Here is a 26,046-nt window from a genome sequence, read left to right as displayed (position 1 = left end):
AACACATGGTAAAATGTCACCCAAATTTTAAGCCAAATAATATTTGCTAAGAATTTTTGAAAATCTATGGTCAAACGCTAGATAAGTGTTTGGCAAATTGGGGACAAATCCTGCTAAGGTGTAGGTCGTAATTTTTCAAACTTTGTGAAGCAATAATTTCAACAATCTGGGATGGTTTTTTACCGTCCCATATTTTTTAAACTCCCTCCACCCTATCCCATTTTGTATGATGTTTTTATGTTGGCTGAACATCAAAAGGAAGGTATACTTCAAATCTAAGAACCAAGGGAGAGAAATGGTAAAGGATCCATTCTAATATGCTAGGCATACATAAAGCTCAACAATGTACTCTCCATCTATAAATAAGATGTATGGAAATTGGCATCGCAGTTGATAAAATAATACACTGTGAGCTACATTAACAATGAGGTATATGTCTTCTGAATTATCCCCTTTGTGTCAACCAACTATGCTCATCGTACCCTCAACCTGTCATTTAAACACACTAACAAGAAGTCATCTCGCTCCACTTGTGGGATTACACTGAGTTTGTTGTTGTAGTAACAAATCATCTTTGTAGCGAGCTCGTTGCCTTGTACTACCTTCAAATACAGGATGAGAGCAGAGAAAACAATAAGCTAAGTTTTTGTTTCACATTTCTTCCTGCTTACACCCTTTCCAACTCCATGTTGTGTTTGTCTAATTGATCCTTCAACTCCTTCCTCCATTCTTGGATCAGTCTTTCCTGCTTACTTAATAGCTCAGTTTTCGTTTTCAACTCTTCTTCCATTTTTGCAATCTCCTGTTCATATTAATTGGAATCCACAAATCTCCATTAGCAATGTCAAAAATTAGTGGGGAACACTGGTAGTCCTCTAAGAACTCACATCATCAAAATTTTATCTTTTCTTTTATTTTAGTTTCTTTTTGGAATATATCATCGGTGTTACCATAACTTACCTTTCTAAGCATATCTGGCTTGGACGGCAGGTCCTCGCGTTGTAATCCAATCAAATAAAGTTGAAGCTTTTTAGCTGCTTCCATGAAATCTCTCGCATGCCTCTCAACATCAACTGAGGAACAAAAAATTTGCAACTCATTTAGAAAAAAAGATGGAAATTACTACACTTGAAAACGCATGAATTAGCACAAAGAATAAAATAAAATGGAAAAAGAGAAACAAACACAAGCCTAAATTGAAAAGGAAAAATTCAAACTTTATTCCTGCATAGGTGTTTGGGAACCATCAGAGCCTGAAAGTGTCACCATTTCTACAGGACATTAAATGCCTGGAATTTCATCAAATTCACTACAAGAGGAAAAATCAAGGGCAACTGAATGAACCTTTGAAGTACAGATACAAAAACAACTAAGCGAAAACTGTAATCCGCTTAATCAATCTAAGAATCACACAATCTATTGTTGTATTTTACTTATGAGTCACCTCATGGATCTCTAGAAACGAGTAATAGTGTGTAGACTCAGGTAAATTACAAAGGTAACAAAGAGACGTTTTTGCTAAAAGTTAGGATTAAGGCTTAGTTGTTAGGTCTCGTGTTCGCAAAAATTCTTAGTTTTGTAGGAGATTTGTATATCAGTGCAGAGGTGAGTGTGAGATGTAAAGAGCCTCTAGTTTTCGTTTAGCTGAGAAAAAAGGTAACTATACATAGAACCTCTAGTTTTTAAAAATTTAAGTTGTCTCTTAAGACAAATTATTGTGTATTGGAATGGTATGGACAGAGTAGATCAGAGAATACATGGAATACCATATGACCAATCAAAAAAATAATCTTACAGCCAACCCAAACTAGATTGTGGAATAGTTGATTAATTGACTAAGAAGCTTCAGCAAAATGTAATATTCAAAGAACCCCAATCATGAAATCAAAAGGCCAATTCCAACAAGAACAAAGCTCCATTTGATCAGTTCGAGTGGGGTTTTACCAGTATTAAATGGATAATGGAGCAAGACCTCAACATTAAAGCAAAATATTCCCAGATAGTTTTAGATCATCAACTAGCTAAATCTTTTAAGAGCACTAAAGATCAAAGTAGAGGACTCAAAATAAATTTTGACAGCCAAAAAGTAGGCATACAAATTTTAGGAGTAACAATTATGCTGCATTGCATTCTTCTGACTGATGCATTACTACTAATTCATCCTTCAACGATTATCAGTAGATACAAGACTCCATACATAATTTTACTTGTTCAAGCAAAAGACAGGTTATATAATGAGCCAAAATTTACTCACTCTGATGATAAGGATGGGCTGAACGGTCTATCGCCTGTAGCTCTCGTGCAGGCAAACAAGGAAGCAAAGCAGCCTCTAATGCCATAACACACGCAATCATGTCATCCCTTGAAGCAGGAGATTGCATTTGCGATTCAGGAGTTTGCTGTTGATCAACAGAATGTCTCTCAGCCATGTGTTTTCAAGCAAATGTAGAACCACAACAGCCCTCACTTCAAAGTTAAGCTGAAAATTGATCATGACAATCAGTAAACAAAACAAAATAAGGACACAACCACTTCAATTACAACTATAAAACTCTACACCAAAATCTCTATATTTCGATCTTTGTTAAATTTAACTAATTCTCAAATTTATAGCCGAAAAAACAATTTTCCAACGGGAATTTCAACCTATCAGAATTGTACGAAAACTACAATTTGTTGCAATTCTATTCCATTTCAAATTACAACTACACATCAAATTAAACACAAACACGAACATGAAAATACAAAAAATCACCATAAATTGAGTGTTTTTACCTGCTTGAGATGCAATTCAAAATCCGATGCTACGAAATTCAACCTGGATGAACAGCAATTTGAGCTGGGTTTATTTAGGGTTTAAAGGAAAAAGATAATGAAGAAATTGAAATGAATTGGGATAACAAGCCCTGGTAAATGGGTTCATTATTCGGGTTTTGTATAATGGGCTCAAAAAGTCTACCACGCCCAATACAGCTAGCCCAGCCCATCTTGGATATAAGCCTAGTAGGGATATTTTCATGTTTTTGCGCGACTTGTTTCTATTTTCGGGTGGTCTTTCATTTTTGCTATTCGATATAATTGTCTTTAATGTTTGTCTTTCGTTAAAGTACCATTAGCTATGACCTAATTTCGTCTGGTATAAGCTTAGAAAATATTTATCTTATTCGACATAAATTATATGTATTTGATTCGCAAGGTATTAAGTTTAGAAGTAATAATTAGAATTTGTTTGGATGGACTTACTATTGCTTTTGATCTATAATCACAAGATAGAATTTCTAATTTATGATTTTTGGTTAATTTTTGTCTTTTTTATCGTAAAATTAATTGCTTATAGACCCGTTCTTTTTTTAATTCATCCAACACTCTAAAAATAATTTTAAGTTATTTTAATTTAAAAATATTTAAAATAATCTGATCCAAGGTTTTGTAGGAACATAACTATGCCTTGCAAGGCATAATTTGTGGTTATAAACTTCATAGGCATGACATTTTGAAAGTGAATTTTTATGTTCTTACAATCTGTGATTACGAAATGAATTTATCTATCTACCAGTATAAGTTCTTTGAAATTACACAACATAATTGACATTATATTATGATATAAAATATAAATTTGTGCCAAGTGATTTTTTTTATTTATTTATTTTTATTGGGGATATTTTTGAGTCCAAACATAAACTGCAGAAGCAGAGGCATATCTAAGCAAGGGTTATCGGGTTTATGTGAATCTGCGATCTTCTTTTGAGATCATATATTACAGTGTTCTATTTTTCAAAAAAAATATTGAAATATGGATGTGTGAATGCACACTCGGAGTATCACATAAAGCAATTATGACTGGGTGCACCTCTCTCCGCAAGGTTAGAAATTTCAATTTTATATTTATCTTGTTTTATATATATATAATTAATTTTAGAGCTATTATTTTAAATTTTTAACGATGTGGAGTTTTAAGAATTCAAATATTGAATCGATCAAATTTGTACCATAGATCAACCCATTTATAATAATGCATCCATCATTTCAAAATTTTGGACACGCATCTAAAAGTTGAGAATTTTAGTCTTTTCTCATAGGTTAGAGATATTTATGAGCCTTTTTTCTAAATAAAAATATTTCTCTCTGCTCTTTTTTTTAGTAACGAATTTATCAAAAATAAACTTTTCATATCATAAATTTAAGTGTAAAATCCACCAAAACACTGAATACATTGTTTTTGTTTTTTTGTTCTCCCTCCATACTTCTAATCTATATATGAACATTTCAGTTAGGATTTTTTACTAAATTTAGCATTGGCCTAAATATATTTGCAATAATTTCGTTTGACTTTATATTTAACGATCAACCAAGTTTGTCTTCTTTTTTTTCTATTTTAACGACTTTTGCCTTTTTGAGAACTAAATAAGTGTGTATATTTATCGTTATTTATTTGAAAATTGTGTATACGATTGGACTTTAAATTTAGCTTCCCATTCAATTTTCCTTCAAACCATAAGCTTCCAAAGATTTCGTGGTTATAGTTGGCCCACAGCCGAATTCTGACTTAATTATTTCATATTAGTTAACAAGAAACTTACATAAATATATTATAATAAAAAATAATTTATCAATTTATATTAATAATATTTTTTTTAATTTGACCACTTTTAATTCATTTATAATACAAGTTTAATACTATTATAAAGAACAATTTATTATTCACATATAATACAAATTTTAATAATGGATAATGCATTTATCACATATTTTAATACACTTATAATACAACGTGACAATTTTTACTAAACAAACATTATATATTTCAAAAACAATTATAATTCAAATATATTACATACATAATTCACTTTTAATACATATCACAGATTTATCACAATATTGCTATAAATGATAATAAACAAAAAGTATGATTAAAATCAGTAATTATTTTTTAAAATATATTAATTTATGTAATTTTTCCTTTTTAAGGGATTACCTTACTAACCAATAAAGCATTTGTTAGATTTTTCATATATATATTATCCTTGAAACTAATTCTTTTTGAAATTGTTCACGTTTGTAAAATTTTCAAAAGTTCTTTTAAGGTGTGAATTAGTAATTATATTTTTATTTATGATTTTTTAATATGCTTATAAAAAGGAATGACAATTAAAATCGAAAAAAGGAAGTACTTTTTAAAACTAAACCCCTATCAATAAAAACTAACAGTACGATAAAAGAATGTTTATAGTAGATGAGGCTGTTACCTTTTTAACCAAAGATCTCAAATTCGAATCCTAAGTATTAAAAGTTGTTGGTAGGAAGTATTTCTTCTCTAATAAAGCCTTATACAACACGAATTTGAAATAATTAAATTTTAGTGTAAATATAGACATCGAATGAGCAACAAACAGACGGTAGACAAAAAAACGAAAAGAAGAAGATTTTGTCATTCATGATAATTGTACACTCAACTCCAAATTAGAGAGGATGAAAAATCACTTATAATCCCCATCTCTTTTTATTTGCATATTTTATTAAAATGGTTGCACGAGGAAGTAACTCACTCTACCCAGAATCAATAAAAATAAAAGATTATTATTCTATTATGGGCAACTTTCACATATAGCAAATAAAAAAATCATATTTGTATAATAGAGCAAACTTTGCATAATTGCGCTCCATAGCAAACATAAAAACTGTATAATTCGCTATACATATAAAAGTGTATAATTCGCTGGCCTAAATTGTATAATTCGATGGCCTATTTCGCTGCAATTGTATAATTAGCTTTGCATATAGTTGAATCGAATTAAAATGTATGCATATTGCATAATTATAAGTGTATAGCAAGAAGATATATGTTTTTCTCGCTTTATACAAAAACAGAAACACAATATATACAGTTCTGTTGTATAAAGCTAGAAAAAATTATATTTCACTGCAATTGTATAATTCACAATTATATAATTCTTTGGCCTTTTTCTCTGCAATATTTGAAGTAAAATGTTTGTAAATTATATAATTAAGTGTGTAACACGAAGATATACATTTTTGCATGTGTATATACAATTTTCTCTCGCTTTTTACAAAATAGAAACAGAAGTTATACACTTCTGTGTATAAAGCGAGAGAGGCGAGAATGGGAGAGTGGCGAGCGAGACTTCTGGGAGAGAGACGCCTGGAAAATTTTTGTCAACGTTTGCTATGGAGCACAATTAAATCAAACCCTAGCTATTCCATTTAATTTAGGTTATTAGTTTGCTATTTTATACGATTTTCCCTTCTATTATTGACTAAACTCTTTCACATTTTTCTTCTGAAAATACCTTTTTATCCAAAATGGATATTGAAAGATAGAGCTTAATTAGAGTATCTATAAATCATTCATTAAAATAAAAATAGTAACATTTATAATCTATGAAGTATATTCTACGAGAAAATAAATAATTAACCAGGGACAAAGTTCCGTAACTAAAAATACAAAAACCTTATGTTAATTTCATTTGGCTATGAATTAACGACTAGAAACAATTTAGTGATGAATTATATAAACTTACATTCCATAAATTAGAGAAATCATGGGAGCGAAACTATAAAGCTACTAGATGTCATACATATAAAACATGATAAAGGTTAATTAACATGATATTCGACGTGATTATTGTGGTGTATGTTATGCAATATTTGATGTAATATATATTCGTATATGTTTATGTGGATCAACTTTTCTTACTAATAACACAATGTGTATAAAACGATTAATATTAAGATCGATAGTATTAATATGTTTGAGTGAATGTTAGACCTTTAATATCCAACATATCCATAATGAATATGTCAAAATATGAATATTAAGATGGATGTGTGGTTGTACAGTAATATGAGATAAAGTGTTGGTCAGTCAAGAATGATTACGTTCAAAAGATAAATATAGCATAGATAGAGATGCTTAAATAGATGCATGGAGATATTAAAAAAGATATGATTTGATAAATAAAAATTCACATAACAAGATGAGAGTGACTTTTGTAAGATGAGAAAACGAGGTTGAGATGATTAGGAATGTGAAGAGGAGGTGAATGGATGTGCACCTCAGGAAGTATAAAGATAATTTGGTTATATAATAATGTTTTGAATTCCTCTTCTTTTTTTTGCCGGAAGTTAAACAGACTTTCTACAACACAAAGGTAAAGATAGAATCTACGTATATCTTACTTTTTTCGGATCACACTTTGTGAAAATACATTAAATAAATTTTGTTGTTTGTTTGTGTCTCGAGGGTCGAGCTATTAGCCCGCATGTCGGCTTACTCAAACAATGTATATATGTTAATAAATTTATTAATATACAAATATTAAATTAGAACATATTTATTATCACTTAAATTTATTATTATAAAAATTCAAAATCCATAAATTAAAATTCTATTTTTGCTTATGTGTTCCTCACATTTCAGTTAGGATAATCTATTCCGATAAAATTTAATATTGACACATATATATTTACGGAATAGTTTGTAATATTATAAATGAAGAACAAAAAGGTAGATTATTCAAGTGGAATAAATATAAAAAGTTAATAAGATATGGTTGACTTTCAATCGTCCATCGAATATGTCGATCAACAAAGTACTTTTTATGACTTTTGCGCTTTTGAGGACTCTAGAAAGTAAAAGGGTGTAATCTATATTATTGTTCATCTGAAAATTGAATGTTATACAAAATGGACCTAAATTTTGTTTTCCCATCGAACAATAAGATAGCCAAATAATAAGTCAGAATTTTCGGTGGGTTATATTTGATCCACCGCCGAATTTCGATTTTATTTTTATTTTGAATACTTACTTTCTAATAAAGACAATTTCGTTTATAAAGGAATTCAAACTCGAAATATTTAATTAAAAATTAAAAAATATCTATCACTCCACTATAATTTTAGTCGGTAAATTCTGACTTTTTAGTTTCTAAAAAGAAACCCCAACCAATTAAAACTAACGGTAGGGAAAAGAGAATAAGATTTTGTCATCCATGATGTCTATACGCTCAACTCCAAATTTCATATCTGTATTTAGACCACACTCGCTTACTCTGAATTATAAATGAGCTAGATAATAACGATATACTACGCATGATGATATTTTTGGTATACGATATTTGCATACAATATTGTGTATGACGAATCACAGAACGTATCAAAGAACTTGAATTATTCAGAAACAGTACAGGGAGAAATATGACTATTGTTATACAGAGTATATAATAAGTGAAAATGTTACAAAAAAAAATAATATATATAATAACCCCAAATTTACCTTTAAACAAAAATTAACTAAAAAATTTGAAATGTTACTATTTAACATTCATTTTTTGATTCAGAATCCAATTGATTCATTCTTGGCAAAATATGTACGTCCAAAACCTGAAACCCCACCGGAGTTCCCACCACCACCAAACTCAGCGGCTGAGCCGTCACATCCACCACCGCTATCCCATCACCGCCGCCACAAACCACGCAAACTCTACCGCCGGCAGCAGCCATATGTTGTGCGCCTTTAAGCATCTCATTTTCCAAAATCATAATCCAACTATCACTTTCTGGATCATACTTCCTCAATGCTCCTTTCGATTCATCCACTGTATAAATAACTTCCTCCTCCATCGCCGCCACCGGACCTCTCCACCCAACCAACATCCCCTCCGGCATCTCCTTCCACGTGTCGCTTCCGACGTCGTAGATTATTCCTTCTTTCGCCGCATCGCCTTTCACGTTTACCATACACATCTTCCCTCTCCAGCCTACTGCTTCAATCGCTTCCCTACTAAATTTCCCATCCTTGAGACCACTCATTTTCTCCCATTTCCAGACCTTGTTTCTATCGTGATGGTTACAGCTGTACTTTGTGCAGTTACTTTTCAGGTCCCACTTTTCAACTGATCGAGCTACCTCTGGGTTATAACTTGACCCAATCCCACTCGCAACATACACCACGCCCTTCGACGCGCCGGCAACGCACCACCGTCTCGGAGTTTCGAACCGGGGACCGGGAGTCCATTTACGAGTGAGCGGGTTGAAAACAAGAGGACGAGATAAGGCAGGGAGCAAAGGGTCAGTCGTCGCGGCGAGGAGTATAAAATTGCCTGAAACGCTTATCGATTGAATCGGAAGGTGTCGTGAGATGAACGAGCGGTGACGGAGAAGGAGACGGAGAGGTGGATTAAGTGGAGGCGGAGGGAGTAAATTCCATTTTGCTGAAATCGGATCGAAATTCGCGAACTGAACGGAGTTTTCCTCAGATTTAGATGGCTTCAGTAAGGAATATATGGATAAAAAGGGGGGAAACGAAGGAGAATAAACAAGCCGACGCCATGAATGACAAACGGAGTACAGAATTGAAGGTTGAACATGATAAAGACAAATCCGAGCTATATCATCAGGAAGTCCAGGAATCAAGGACTGATACTGATGACACTGATCAAGTTTTTTCCGGCGTTTGACGGCAGCTGTGTCTGCGGCAGCGATAGTTATGGTGGCGGAGTTGTTCATTTGAGGGGAAAAGAGTAAACCGTGAGGTACAATAGTGGCCTTGAAATAGCAAAGGGAAAGTTGAAGATACCGTAAAAGTTGAAAAATTGAACAAATAAATACACATATATAACGTGCTATATAAATATATATCTATTTATTTATTTATATAAATTTAATACTATTTATTTGCATATGTATTTACTTTTTAACCAAAATGTTTGGAGTTTACGTCATTACTTTAATGGCCAAAAAGTTATGTTGTCATTTCAAGGGAAAGTATATCTACAACCACAAGTAAAAAGAGGATGAGATATAAAAGGCAAAAGTTGGATAGGAGTTAGAGTTGTATGCAAATTACCTAATTTATCCTTACTTTTATTCTTTAATTAAAGAAGTTTCCATTATTAAATTGGGACAGCTTTTTAATATGAACCCACACACGTTGTTATTGCATGTAGAATTTTCAAACTAATTTTGCTTTGATATAGGCATTAAAGCATAGGTAGAATAACAATTATATAAATAATTGCTTTTACGGTTATTAATTATTTTAAACTATTAATTCAATATCGAATTGACTTATATTAAATTGACATCTAATAAGATTATACGTTTTTATAAAATTATTAAACATCGATAAAATATAACAACGTAAATAAGCATGGAAAAGGATACCTCTAATTATAACTTTGAGAATATTTATAATCGAGTTAAATTTAAGCTTAATAATCCACAACACAAGCCATTAATTGAAGATTGACAAATTGATCTTATGCGTATCCCTAATATCATTAATAATGTATGAGCGTGAAATTGTAGACTATAGTTTTTCATTTAATATTTTCCGAAAATTTGGGGAGAGATGTGATATTTTAATGAAGTTAGAGGAATGGTTAGGTTCCCTAATTTCTTCTTTGGCTTTTATTGTCACATTTCAAATTGTTATTAAGCCAATATTAAATGTTTACAGAGACGTAAATCTAACTGTTCTTTTTTTTAAAAAAAAATAATAATAATTACGGAATGAGAAGTCAACAAAATTTATCAAACTAAACTCTTCTTTTTCTAATATACAATATAATTAAAATAAGTCATACAGCTTGCCTAATTTTGTCCTACTATGTAAAATGTGAAGGCAAGTAGATAAGTATCTTTTAGAAAGTTAAAAATAAACAAATAAAATCTCATTATATTAAATTAAAAATATGTAAATATATTTAAAATGTCTTTTTAATTTTACATACTTTTAATTTATTGTCTGATTGATATTAAGTTCATCAAAATAGAAATAAACTTGCATTTTGATTATAATTCCATTTACTTACTTTCTTGTAAATGTTACACTATTTTCTTATGATCGTTATGCTTTCTTTAATATTTTCTTTTATTTTGACTTTTTGCACTCAAATCAATTATCAATTATCGTTATGCTTTCTTTAAATTGTCCTTTAATCATGTGGTCTTATACATGCCATGTAAAAAAATAAAATTAAAATATTTCCAAAAAAAAAGAAATCATTTTTTTGGAATTAATTTTTTTAAAAAAATCATTTCATCTCAAAAGAATAAAAAAAACAAAAACAAAATGAAGGGCAATGAGGTAAGTTGAACATAAGAATGGAAAAAGGTAGATTTGGAGTTTTGTAATAAATATGTGTTGGCACTTAAAGTGAATGAAAAGGCAATGAGAGAGAGAGAAGGAAGACAATAATAGTAAATGGATGGATGAGATAATAGATATGGTAGAGCCAGGATCTTAGGGGAGTGCCCAATTGGCCCATTTGGTTGGTATAATGAAAAGAGAAAAAAATAATCATAAATAATGAAAAGAGAAAAAATAATCATAAATGAGAAAAGGGAATCTATTAATTATTATTTTTGTTTTTTTTATCCTTGAGGTTTGATATCTTTTTTAATTTTATAAACTCATTCAAACGGGTCCTTATATGATATTTAATTTGTAAATAGGAAATAAGTTATTCATACACATATACGAGATTTGAATGACAATTAAAAAATCTGCATAATCAACACATGTATAAGTTATAAAGCAAATTTATATATACTATGTTATGTATGATAGAAAATAGAAAAACTGATACATACGTAACTACTATATAAATAAATAATTCATATATAAAATAATATAAATATTTACTCATAATTAATTTTACATTACTGATATTTGTATAACTCTAATAAACTACTAAATGATCATTAAGTAATAAGGATGGTGTATAATTTAATTGCAATTACATGAACATTTAAAAATGTGGTGGAAAATTGTCCAATCAACTATTGATCAAAATCATTAATTTTGAGTATTGAGAATGATCTATAAGAAAATAAAAAGATTCTTTTTTTATGGGTCATACACAATGGAAATTCAAATTATGATCCATGCCTCAGGAAAATTAATTGAGTGGAGAGAGAGAAAAAATAATTGTGTGTGGCTTATAAAAATATCCTTTAATGGAATCGTTCGATTGGTGCAATACTTCATCCGTTCTTATTTATATATTATTATATTAGATTTTATGTCTGTAAAAAAATCATATAAGTTTATCAGTGTTGTATTAAAATTAAATTTATAAATGAACATAAATTAATTTATTTTAATTAATTAAATTAATCAATAAACATGAATTTAATCATTTAGTTTTCTTATATTAGTCATATTCATACTTTCAAGTTTAATATCTCTTATGGTAAAATAGAAAAAATTGTATCATCTATGCATTAATTTTGTGAAATGACAAATAATCATCTATACCTATTATAGTTAGGACATATAAATAAGAACGGAAAGAGTAAGAGACAACAATTAAATGTCAATTATTTTATTCTTCTTAAATTATGAATAATAATTAGTCTATGAATATATTTTGTACTATATGGTAACATTAACTATCGAAAATAATAAATCGCATAAAATATTTCAATTTATCTCAAACTTATAACGCCATAGCTTTTGCTTTCACGTCTTTATCAAATTGCACACATAAAATTTAATAACATCAATGTTGTTTTCCTTCAATTTTATTTTAACATAATAGAGATCTTGAAACTTTTGTGTTGTTTGGTTTACGGAAATAGTTATTTCAAAATTATAGTTTTGAAGTTATAATGATTAGATTTACTTTATCTTTATCTCTTAAGTAGAATAAAATAACATCCAAGCTTGAGGCATAAATGTATTATGCAATTAATTATATATATAATCAAATAAAATATGAAATATAATTTCAAATATAATACGATAATATCACACCTTAATCAATGAAACAGATAATTGTTGAAGAAGAAGGAAGTTGACAATTGAGTAACATGTCAAAGGAATAGGTTCAACGCGAATTTACATCACTGCTGTAAAATTAGAGTCGCATTAGGATTAGACTAATTATGTTTATTAGGATTATATTTCGTCTGAGATTATATTATGATTAAAATTATAGCTGCGTAGGACCTGTTCGTTTGACATGTTCCAAACGTCAGCTTCCTTCTTTTTTAACAATAATCAAACTTAATATTGTAGGTAGGTGTAACTTCCCTATGCTCATTCTCGAATATACTTATGGATCAATAAGATATATTTTAAAGAAAAAAAGAATAGTTTTAATATAAATTTTAAGTGTAGAACAATCAATTATAATTTAATCTATCCGTATACAATGTATTAGGTCATTGTATAGACGGCCAGAATTAATAATATCTTACTAATTACTAGTGTACCTCAAATGAAACCTTTGGTGATCTTCATAAGTTAGTATAACTATCAAAGATTAATTAATTATTTTATTGGACCATTAGTAAGTTGGCAACAAGATAGTTTAATAAACAGCTAAATATACGACAAAATTTCTCTTTTCTTAGCTTGATTTGGTTGGTCATCATCACCATTAATATATTGTTATTGTTAATATCCATATATATAGTTATATGCCATATAGATTTTGACATTTTTTAGAATATATATAGTTTCCTCTATCAACAAGCACGTTATTGAAATTGTTTCTTATTATAAATATAAAAGAATTATTTGATTAAAAATTAAATATTTGTCGTTGTTAGTAATAGTGAAGATGATTTGTAATGGTAATAGTTGACGCTAGTGGCTAGTAATGATGATTGTAATGATCGTTATGAAAAAAACAGTTGGTGTTCTAGTGATTGGCATGATAATAGCGTTTATACTTAGTGATAAAAATTGCGATGATAGAATTGGTTGATTTTACTAGTTGGCAGTATTGGTGCAATTGGCGACATATACCGGTGATTTTATTAATTGATAGTAATAGTGACTAGTTGTCTTTTCAATGAAATAAAGACTATAGTACTCTTTATATATATATATATATTAATAAACTGGGTTTAGGGTTGAATAGTTTTTAAAATTTTTAATTGAAATTAAACACATCTGAGTTCCTCAAATTGAACACCTCTAGTAGATACCTACAAAATTTCAATGTCTACGAATTTACTAAATTCTAAATTTTCATTTAATACACTCATAATTTTATGAAATAACTTACGAACACCTTATGAGTCGAAGATACATATAAATAGCTAACATACAATTTGTAAGTATCTTTACAAGCTACTTTCTATTCTTCTATAAATAGAAAATGGACTCATATCATTTTATAAGAAAAAAATTAATTGGAAAGAAATAAGATCTCAATCTCCCCAAACTTCTTATAATTGAAAAGAAAATTGACTCATATCATTTATTATTATTGTTTTATATATATAAATTAGTGGTGCAAAATTCAAACACGTTAAAAGTGACGTTGATCACCCCATGTTCATCACACATATATGTTCAACTCACACTTTGTTATATCAATCAAAGTTATTAAATTATTTTCTATATAAATAAAATTGTATGATAAAATGTGATTGCCTTATGAGATCTACTTTCCCAATTTTAAATCGGTGTTTAAATTTTCCTCATTTTTATTTAAAAAATAAATCTTTATTAATGAGATTTTTTTTTAAAATTATGATTAGGAATTTATAACAGTAATATTTACAATTATATTTTGAAACTTTAAATTTTACAACCGATAACTTTTATAATTACTTAATAAGTGTATATTTACATAGTCAACAAATAGCTAATTTTTTCGTTTTTTTCAATTCACTCTTATTTACATATCCTTAAGAAGTTCCTTCTATTTACTTTACCTTTTTATGATATTGTAAATAGAAACAACATGAATGATATTTTAATCAAAATATCTATTTTCTTCTAGGAGTTACGTAGTGGGAGTTTTTTTAAATTGCTTTAATTTTCTAGTTATTATTAAATAGATAAAATATGAAAAGTATTTTAATCAGAATATCTATTTTCTTCTAGGAGTAACGTAGTATTTCTTTTTGGTTAGGATTGGAGTATACTAAAAACTAACTAGATGTTTATTACAAATTAAAAGAAATAATAAAAATAATATTTTAAAAAAGTATTTCTTAATTCACTAAAATTAACAAATAATTACGAGGATTATTTTGTTTTACTATTTAAGAGACTAGTTAACTAGAGCGGAGAGAGTACTCCAAAAGATGATATTCATACAATTATATGGAGTTATACAAATATCAACTGAAATTTTGAGATAAATATAACACTAATAATAATATCTTCAGTATTGTTTTGTAAATACTGTCAGAAAAAAATTAATATATAAATAATTTTATTTTCGTCAGGTAAAAACAGATAATAAACCATTAGCACTACTACACATAATTATTAATAAAAATAAGTATGAGAACAAATATAGTACTCCCTCTATCCCAATTTTATGTGATACCATTTTTATTTTTGTGTCAGTCTCAAAAAGAATGTTACATTTTTTTATGTGGTAAGTATTTAAAGGTGCAATTCCTCTTTTACTTTTGTTGATCCCACTTAATTTTAAAAAAGTACTTAAATATATTTATAAGGAGAGAGAAAAGTGAAGTTTATTTTTTTAAAACGTGAATTGATAAACATTTCAAAGTCTTCATTATTTCTTAAACTTTGTACCCGATCAAATATTACCATGTAAAATGAGACGTAGAAAATAGCAAATCAATCATATTGAAACATAATAGAGAATATATAAAAATAGAAATCACATATATTACAATATAATTCAAATAAAAGAAATAATAAGTACATAATAATAAAATTGAAAGATAATCATATTATAATTTATATAAGATAAGTATATGTATATTTGTAAATTATCTAAAATTATTAGAAATCAGAATAGTTAATAATTTAAAGTATTTGAAAGATATATAAAAAATTTACGATAAAAAATAAATTTATTTTATCTAAAATATAAAATACGTTATATAAATTAAAATAGAGAAAAGTGTATTATTTCAAAAATTGATAATGAAACAATTAAAGAAGTTCGGTGATGAGTCTGAATCATAGAAAAGTTAGTGGACCCAAATGAGTTGACGACAGATAATCAATGGACTGAAGCTGCAAAAAGCTGTTTTTATCGTTTTGTATATTTATTTCATTTTTGTTCTTATCTCACATGGTATCCACGACGAAAATTTAGAATATCATATAGTCTTTTTTTAGTTTTTTTACAACCAATAAGAATTTATTTATATCGGAGTAATATATATATTTTAAATTTTTCAATAGAGGTTTTTGGATTGAATTTACCTGTTGTTTTTTGTTCAAGGAGTTTTTATTCTAGTGGTAATTTTTTGGTGTGAATTAAGATTTTTTAGCGCAAATTTAAATTCAATTGAACTTTAATACGACTTTCTGGCATGAATATACATTCAGTTAAACTTCAGTATGAGTATCAAATGATCAAATGCTAAATAAAAAAATAATAATAATTAAATTTTTGTATTATGGTATTTATTATTTTTTAAAAATTAATCTTTGATACGATATTTCAGCGTCTTTTGCAGTCTTAATGGGATTTATTTGATATATATAGAAAATATATCAAAATATTAAATCTATATCAAAGAATATAATTAAAATTTATATAGTTTATTATTTTAATACAAACAAATAATTCAAATAATTTTATTTCTTTAGATGTTGCAACTTTGATTATTTCATCTTTAATTGAAATGCTCCTTTTTAGTAATTAAACAAAGAAAATTGTTTATACTTTTTTTTAAAAAAAAAACATTTTTATGTGTATAAGATATATATAGAATAAAATTAAGATAGTTCAAAAAGATGAAATCCATAATTTTTATAATATTTATATTTGAAGTCAATGAAATTACGATAATCATTTTACTAATAATATAATATTAAAATTAAATTTTAAATTATCAAATCATATTAAGTAAATTTAATATAACAATATTTTTAAAAATATTTCAAAATTAAATTATCGAATCAAAATTTTCAAATACCGACGCGGTATCTAGCATGACTATCCATATTTTTATTCACTATTTGAACAGCCTTTATTTTTCAAGCGTAGGAATCGCTGCGGCGATGTTTACGTGATAATTTTACGCGTGCATAAAGCAAAACTTTATTATTGACACTTCAAAAATTATTTTGACTTTCTTCCATCAAGGTCAGATTGAAGTTTCGTACAAATTGATTAAAATATACCCAACCTATATGTTACTATTATTATGAGTATTTTGAATATCGGAAAAAAACTTAAATATGTCATTAATTTTTTAGAAAAGGTTTATCTATATAATTACTTAAAAGTTTAATTTATTTTGTAAAATCATTTTTGATAAGTGGTTAATTATAATTTGGCTACGTCTTCAATTTATTTAATAAAAAAATTTAATTTTTTTTTCAGAATTATGATTTTTTTATTTAAAAAATTGATGACGTGACCGAATTATAATTGACCACGTGTTAAAAATAATTTTGTATAATTATTGTAAATAGTGACATAGATGAGTCTTTTCTTGACATAAATGAGTCAAACTTTTAACTGATGACATAAATAAGCTTTTTTTGAAAGTTTAATAGTATATTTAAGCCTTCTCCTTTGAATATATGTAATGGGAATATGAAGATATGCTATTTATAAGTGAACACTTTGATATTATGCTAGCTTATTTATGAATTGTATTTTGATCATTTGATATGAATGAAAGAATTTAAAAAAAAAATTAATAATATTTATAAGTTGTGGGTGATATTTGCCTTTGTCATGTTTTCTTTTTGTTGATAAATTTATCCTAGCAATCTAATTTTGGGCATATAATTATTATTAAACTGTTAGCTTGCATATACCACCATCTACCCTTATATTATTAAACTATTAACTTGCATATACCATCTACCCTTATTTTTCTACTTAACTAAATTAATACAATAAATTCATTCTTAATACCCCTTCCCTAGTCATTCACACTTATTTATCAGCTTTTATCTCCTCTCAATCTATATTTTTGTGACTTTTTTTAATCACCAATCAAAATGTTAATTTATTCAGTTGTATTCTATGATGTTATACATACTTATTTCTTTCGGATAGATTCACTTGCACGTTTTTTGATATATTCGAGATTCTATAATTTCAAGAGATTTTTGTAATTTGAAAAAGAATAAGAATATGCAGCTCTTAACACAGTGAAATTGAGTGAGATTGATGTAATTTTTACGATCTTTTATATATAAACCCTATAATTGTTTTACTATGTAAAAAGAGTAAAATTTAGGAATAGCAAACATAAAAATCATATTATCGTTCTATAGCTACAGTTTTGCTATTTGTCTTCTATAGCAAATGTTTGCTATGGGGCATCTGATTTGTATAAATCATAGACGTCTGATTCGCATGCATATGATTTTATAGAAATACAGCAGTTGTATATGTATATCAGTTAGATAATGGTATATGTGTAACTATTATATATATATGTTTGTATATCTAAGTGAATCGAGTTAAAATATTTGTAGTTTGTATATTGAATCTCTCACTCTCTCGGTTTATTGAATCACAAATTATACATTGTAAATTGTATAATTTCTGTTTGTATAAAGCGAGACAGAGAAAAAGACAAAAGAGAACTGGCATTAAAAGATTTGTATTTGCATAATTATAGGTGTATATGACGAGTGTGTATATATATATATATATATATAGATATATATAAGCGCAAACACAATTTAGACATTTGTATTCATATAAAGTAAGAGAGGCCAGCCAGAAAGTGGCGAGCGAAATACAGTGGAAAGAGGCGAATGACAAAATTTTTTGTTGCAAACTGGATTCAAATGAAACCATAGCTATAACATTTATTTTGAGTCAGTAGTTTGCTATAAATGCACAATGTTCCTATATAAAAAGGATAATTAACAAAAATCTCACCTTTAAGTTTTCTCATTACCATTATTCACTATTAGTTTTATAAATTCCCAAAATTCCTCATTTTCATGTATCAGATTAATGTATCGGCGCATCAAATTAATGTATGTCACTATCAAATTAATGTATATCGGGTATTAGATTTATGAATCTCAAGGATCAGATTAGTGTATCATGTATAAAATATAATGTATTTTTACGTAATGATTTATGTATCTCGTGCATCAGATTAATCTATTAGCGTATATTATTGTATCAATTCGAGGGAGTTTTGTAATTATAAACTTATAAGGAACAAATGAAAATTTTACCTTAAAAAATATGTAATTTTTGTCCTTTACCCATATAAAAATCACATATGGATTGGGCCAACTGATTAGTGGTTGGGCTAGTTTAAGTTTGGGCCAGATACATGTTATTGCCTTGTCTTTTCCAAGACGTGGCCCAAATCCAAGTCTGGCTGTGCTCTTATTTATGAGTCACTTGAACTTTTTGACCATCTATTTTCTCCGTCTTTAACTTTCGTGAACTTTTGCAAATTGTTGTTATGATAAATTTAATTATGCTAATAATTATACTTTATATATTTACAGGTTGTACTATAGTTTAAGCTGTATAAATTTACCGATTTGTGTAATTCATAAATATGTATAATTTATGGGTATATATGTATAATTTAATTATTTTTTAATAAATTCGAAATAATAAATTTATGTAATTACCAACATTAGTGTAAATAATTATACAAATTATATTATACATAATCAAAATTATACAACAGTTATACAAATTATATTATATAAATTTCAAATTATACAAATGTACGAATTATACAAAACTAAAAAATTGAGTTACGTAATTATAGATAAAAGTAGGTCGCGAATTATAATTAAGGTAAACTATAGTTATCTAAACCAATTACTCCCTCCATCCACTTTTAATTGTCATACTTTATATTTTTAGAGTCAAACTATAAAAATTTTGACTAATATTTACAATATATTTTTTCATCATATTGATATGCAAAAATTGTAATGTATAGTACTTTTCGTATCTTTTTTTAATATATAAATTTTTTATTTAAAATAATAATTAACTAATTTAATTTAACTTTGGAAATCAATCAAATTGACTTTCGAAAAGCGTAACAAAAGAAATATATATTTACTTATACACGTAATTTTTCCTTGATTTTTATCTCTTCTAATAAATAATTTTTTGCGGGTATAAGTGTTGCCAATCTGTGTTAAGAAAAACAGAAATTACTGGTTGTAATAAATCATTCAGAAACACGAGGTAACTGAGATTTTTAGAATCAGTAAATAAGATGAACAGAAATTTATTTGTAAAAAATAATTTAATCTGTAAAACTTACTTGAATCTGGAATACTCTTTTGAAAAATTCAGGAAGAAAATCAAGTCCAATGAATTCACAGTGTCCCCTTAAGGAAATTATTCCCCTCTAGTATCCGAGGTTTGATTTGGAATATAACCTCCCAGGGTAAAATGATCTTAATCAGTAGAGTATAGATACCAAAAACTCTACTGTCAGCGAATCAATCCACAATAGAAAGTACACGAAGAAATATATGTGTTTTTAAGAAGAAGGAAGATCAGAAAATTCGTTAGGACATATTCTGAAGACTGAATGGTATTTATAGGCAAGAATAATATATTCTGAAAGGTTGCTACCCTTTCAGAATTGACACGACCATTAATGAAAGGTTGCAAACTTTCAAATGGTATTGACTGTTCCTGAAAGTTGAAACCTTTCATAACAATCATCGCGGAAAATTTTGAATATAACGGAATTTAAAACGGGTCACTCACGCGGATCCGAGTTGGGTCGGGTTAACTAAAGAGTTGAAAACATTTCGATTAAATTCTGTTATCAACTAATTTATTGAAAATAATTTTTGGCCATTTAAATTAATTAATAAATAATTAAAATAAATTTTGTCCAAAAAATTATCTCTCGATCGATCATTTGCCAAAGCCGAAGCCGAAGCCGAAGCGAGCGAGCGACGATGACGACGGCGCGAGGGGGGTCCCTCTTTCCAACCCTTTTAACAATTAATAGGAGTGTTTATTTATTTAAACTCTCCTATTTTCATTTCCATTATCGATGAGGGACTATTGCCTTTTTCAATAAAGCATTAGAGGACTTTTCAAGTTCCCAACCTTTCAAGTTCTAAACTTTTCAAATTCCTCTCCTTCCCTCTATTTCCCATCAATTCTTGCCACATACCCAACAATCCCCCACATTGATGGGCAATAGTTATAACATAGGAATGCACGGACAATTGTGTACTTTACAAGCAAGGATTAATTGCATCTAGATAAGTAGGTTTTCCCTTGGACTTTCCGTAGTAAACATATGTCGGATATACTCGGTCAATCGGTAGATGTGATATCTTTGAACCGTCGAACTTTGGTGTATACCTAGACAACCATATGTCACACAATTAACCCTTTACTGTTTATGATTCTTACGGTTGTGTTCGTTTCAGCCATGAACACCTCCTGGTTTCATGAGTGTATAAAGAATAGGCTTTTGACATAAAATTCTCTTTGAAGCGGCTTCCACTTCACACTCACATAGGTGATTTCTAACCGTGTCATCTCGTAGATACACTATTTGGTCAAATCTACCAAACTTAGCAAATCATTAAAAACTTTAAGCTTTATTACCTCATTAACAAGCTTAAAGTCTTAACCTTTTCCTGAACATTGTCTTCATCATGAGAATGGATTGAGTTAATTGACAATGTCGAACCGTCATCCACAACTTTGTTTTTCTCCTTGAATCTAGCTCTTGGGATCTCCAGTCTGCTAGATAGAGTTACCGTCATGCTGACTTGTTCTAAGCCGTAAACCCATTCCCTTAGATGATCTTTCAACTGCCTCTCTCACTAGGCCTTTCGTTAGTGGATCTGACACATTATCGCTTGACTTTACATAGTCAATTGTGATAATTCCACTAGAGAGTAGTTGTCTTATGGTGTTATGTCTACGTCGTAATGACGAGACTTTCCGTTGTACATAACGCTCCCTGCCCTACCTATTGCTGCTTGACTATCGCAATGTATGCAAATTGGTCCAACAGGTTTGGGCCAGAATGGAATATCCTCTAGGAAATTCCGGAGCCATTCCGCTTCTTCACCAGCCTTATCCAAAGCAATGAATTCAGATTCCATTGTGGAGCGAGCAATACATGTCTGTTTGGAAGATTTCTAAAAGACAGCTCCTCCACCAAGTATGAATACATAACCACTCGTGGATTTTACATCATTTGACCCGGTGATCCAATTTGCATCACTATATCCTTCAATCACAGCAGGATATTTATTATAATGCAAAGCATAATGTTGTGTCCATTTTAGATAATCCAACACACGTTTCATAGCCATCCAGTGAGTTTGATTCAGATTACTAATGTACCGACTCAGTTTACTAATAGCACATGCTATATCTGGTCGCATGCAATTCATAATATACATCAAACTTCCCAACACTCTGGCATATTCCAATTGAGAGTCACTTTGACCTTCATTCTTTTTAAATGTACAACTTAAATAAATTGGAGTTTTGACTACATTGAAATTCAAGTAATTGAACTTATCCAATACGTTTTCAATATAATGAGATTGAGATAATGCTAGTCTCTGGGGAGCTTTGATAATCCTGACCCCTAAGATCAAATCAGCAACTCCTAAGTCTTTCATATCGAACTTGCTGGACAACATGCTCTTAGTAGCATTTATATCGTCAATTTCTTTACTCATTATTAACATGTCATCAACATACAAACAAACAATGACTTCATGATTCATAACGTTTTTAATGTAAACACATTTATCACATTCGTTAATCTTGAATCCACTTGCCAACATTATTTGATCAAATTTAGTATGCCATTGTTTGGGTGCTTGCTTGAGTCCATAAAGTGACTTCACAAGTCTGCACACTTTCTTTTTTTTACCAGGAACTATAAACCCTTCAGGTTGTTCCATGTAAATTTCTTCTTCTAACTCTCCATTTAAGAAGACTGTCTTTACATCCATTTGGTGGATTTTAAGATCATGCACTGCTGCTAGTGCTATTAACATCCTAATTGATGTTATCCTTGTTACTGGAGAATATGTGTCAAAGTAGTCCAAACCTTCCTTTTGTCTGTACCCTTTGACTACCAGTCTAGCCTTATATTTGTCAATAGTCCCATCAGGTTTCATTTTCCTTTTAAAGAACCATTTTGATCCTAAAGGTTTATTTCCTGGAGGAAGATCAGTCAATTCCCAAGTGTGATTGCTTAAAATTGATTCAATCTCACTATTGAGTGCTTCTTTCCAATAAGTTGACTCTGACGAAGACATAGCTGCTTTAAATGTTTGAGGCTCATTTTCAAGCAATAGTGCTACAAAATCGGGTCCGAAAGAAACAGATTTTCGTTGTCGAGTACTTCGCCTAGGTTCCTCACTAGTTAGAATATTTTCCATTGATTCTTCTCGTGGTCGTTTAGGTCTTTCACTTGTTGACTCACTTTCAGTTTTATACGGATAAATGTTTTCAAAAAACTCTGCATTATCTGATTCAATTATCGTATTAACATGAATCTCAGGATTATCAGATTTGTGAACCAAAAATCGACAGGCTTTACTATTCACAGCATACCCAATAAATACCCAATTTATTGTTTTGGGTCCAATTTTAACCCTCTTAGGTAAAGAAACCTCTACCTTGGCTAAACACCTCCACACTTTGAAATATTTCAAGTTGGGTTTTCTTCCTTTCCACAACTCATATGGAATTTATTGTGTTTTTCGATGGGGTACTCTATTGAGTATTTTATTAGCTGTAAGGATGGCTTCCCCCAAATATTTCGCGGTGAACCAGAATTGATCATTAAGGCATTTATCATTTCCTTTAATGTTCTGTTCTTCCGTTCTGCCAAACCATTTGACTGTGGTGTATAAGGTGCAGTAGTTTGATGAATAATACCATATTCCAAACATATCTCTGCAAAAGGAGATTCATATTCTCCACCCCTATCACTCCGAATCATTTTTATCTTTAGATTCAATTGGTTTTCCACTTCATTTTTGTATTGCTTAAATGTATCAATTGCTTCATCCTTATTATTAAGCAAATATACATAACAAAATCGAGTGCAGTCATCGATAAAAGTTATAAAATACTTTTTCCCACCACGAAATGGTGTTGACTTCATATCGCATATATCTGTGTGAATTAAGTCTAAAGTTTTAGAATTTCTTTCAACAGACTTGTAAGGATGTTTAACAAACTTACTTTCCACACAAATTTCACATTTCGACTTAATCGCATTTAAAATCAGGCAATACTTCTAGATTAACCAATTTTCGCAAGGTTTTGTAATTTACATGTCCCAAACGGGCATGCCATAAATCACTTAACTCCAATAAGTAAACAGAAGCAGAATTTTTATTAATACTGTCAATAACCATTACATTTAGTTTGAAAAGACCCTCATTGAGGTAGCCCTTTCCTATAAACATTTCATTCTTACTTATTACAGCTTTATCACTAACTAGGACACACTTAAACCCGTTCTTAACGAGTAGTGCAGCAGAAACTAAATTCTTCCTAATAGTAGGGACATGCAGAACATTGTTTAAAGTCAACACTTTGCCGGTTGTCATTTTCAACATTACTTTCCCAATTCCTGCAATCCTTGCTGTTGCTGTGTTTCCCATGAATAAATCTTCATCGTACAAAGCAGGAGTGTATGTTGCAAAGGCTTCTTTTGCAGAGCAAATATGTCTAGTAGCACCTGAGTCGAGAAACCACTCCTTGGGATTTCCAACTAAGTTACATTCTGATATCATTGCACACAAGTCATCTGCATCTTCCATCTTTTCCACGATGTTTGCTTAACTTTTGCCTTTGCCTTTGTTTTTGTCCTTTCTTAGAGCATGACAATCAGAAGATCTATGACCAGCCTTGCCACAATTATAACAGTTGCGTTTGAATTTCTTCTTGGCCTATTCTGACTTCTGCCCGTTGGACTTCTTTCTCTTTTTGTCTTTGGTAGGAGCTTCTTCAACAATATTAACTCCAATAATTGTTGAACTCTTACGCGACTTCTTTTCGGCATTTCTGTTATCTTCCTCAATCTTGAGACGAATCACAAGATCTTCAAGCTTCATTTCTTTACGCTTGTGCTTTAGATAATTCTTGAAATCATTCCGCGAAGGAGGCAATTTCTCGATCATTGCAGCCACTTGAAAAGCTTCATTTACTACCATATCTTCAGCAATCAGATCATGGAGAATAAGTTGAAGTTCCTGCACTTGTGATCCAACAGTTTTACTATCTACCATTTTATAATCTAAAAACTTTGCGACCACAAATTTTTTCAAGCATGCATCTTCTGTCTTATATTTCTTCTCAAGTGCATTCCACAACTCTTTTAAAGTTGTTATTGCACTATAGACATTATATAAGTCATCCTCTAAAGCACTCAAAATGTAACCTTTACATAGGAAGTCTGACTGTTTTCATGCTTCAACAATCATAAATTTTTTCATGTCTGGCATATCATCAGCAGGTACTAGAGTATCTTCACTTGTAAATTTCTGCAGACCAAGAGTGGTAAGCCAGAAAAATACCCGTTGCTGCCATCCTTTGAAATTCACACCTATGAATTTACCCGGTTTCTCTGCTTGTGATACAAGAGTTCGGGTTGGTGCAGCAACAACCACTTTAACACCAGTGTTTTCCATTTCTGATAAACAAAATTGATACAATATAAGTAAGCAATAAATTATAATTGCGGACTTAAAGGAGTATAAAATCACAAAGATTTTTGTCTCCACTAGAAACACAAATTTATATAATTTCCTTAAGATTGTTGCCAATCTGTGTTAAGAAAAACAGAAATTACTGGTTGTAATAAATCATTCAGAAATACGAAGTAATTGAGATTTTTAGAACCAGTAAATAAGATGAACAGAAATTTATTTGTAAAAAATAATTTAATCTGTAAAACTTACTTGAATCTGGAATACTCTTTTGAAAAATTCAGGAAGAAAATCAAGTCCACTGAATTCACAGTGTCCCCTTAAGGAAATTATTCCCCTCTAGTATCCGAGATTTGATTTGGAATATAACCTCCCAGGGTAAAATGATCTTAATCAGTAGAGTATAGATACCAAAAACTCTACTATCAGCGAATCAATCCACA

At 29.4% G+C, this 26,046-nt stretch overlaps 2 protein-coding genes across 2 annotated transcripts; both read right to left on the bottom strand.

Annotated features, from left to right (window-relative positions):
- Window positions 1-292: 292 nt before the first annotated feature.
- LOC101265053 (mediator of RNA polymerase II transcription subunit 28-like) lies at window positions 293-2,939 on the bottom strand. Its single transcript, XM_010327349.3, has 4 exons — window positions 2,776-2,939; window positions 2,255-2,479; window positions 961-1,073; window positions 293-802 (listed from the first exon to the last, which is right to left on the bottom strand). Exons 2-4 carry the CDS (start codon window positions 2,427-2,429, stop codon window positions 668-670), a joined length of 423 nt encoding a protein of 140 aa, XP_010325651.1. The 5' UTR covers window positions 2,430-2,479; window positions 2,776-2,939; the 3' UTR covers window positions 293-667.
- A 5,395-nt stretch (window positions 2,940-8,334) lies between these two features.
- Window positions 8,335-25,585, bottom strand: LOC101263633 (F-box/kelch-repeat protein SKIP25-like). Its single transcript, XM_069288538.1, has 4 exons — window positions 25,513-25,585; window positions 24,992-25,110; window positions 24,515-24,652; window positions 8,335-9,564 (listed from the first exon to the last, which is right to left on the bottom strand). The coding sequence occupies exons 1-4, from the start codon at window positions 25,583-25,585 to the stop codon at window positions 8,335-8,337; spliced, it is 1,560 nt and encodes a 519-aa protein (XP_069144639.1).
- Window positions 25,586-26,046: the final 461 nt, after the last annotated feature.

The sequence above is a fragment of the Solanum lycopersicum genome, chromosome 8 (assembly GCF_036512215.1).
Source record: "Solanum lycopersicum chromosome 8, SLM_r2.1".
In the NCBI taxonomy this organism is placed as follows: domain Eukaryota; kingdom Viridiplantae; phylum Streptophyta; class Magnoliopsida; order Solanales; family Solanaceae; genus Solanum; species Solanum lycopersicum.
The sequence above is the reverse complement of the archived record's forward strand: the minus strand, read 5'-3'. Positions and strand labels throughout refer to the sequence as shown.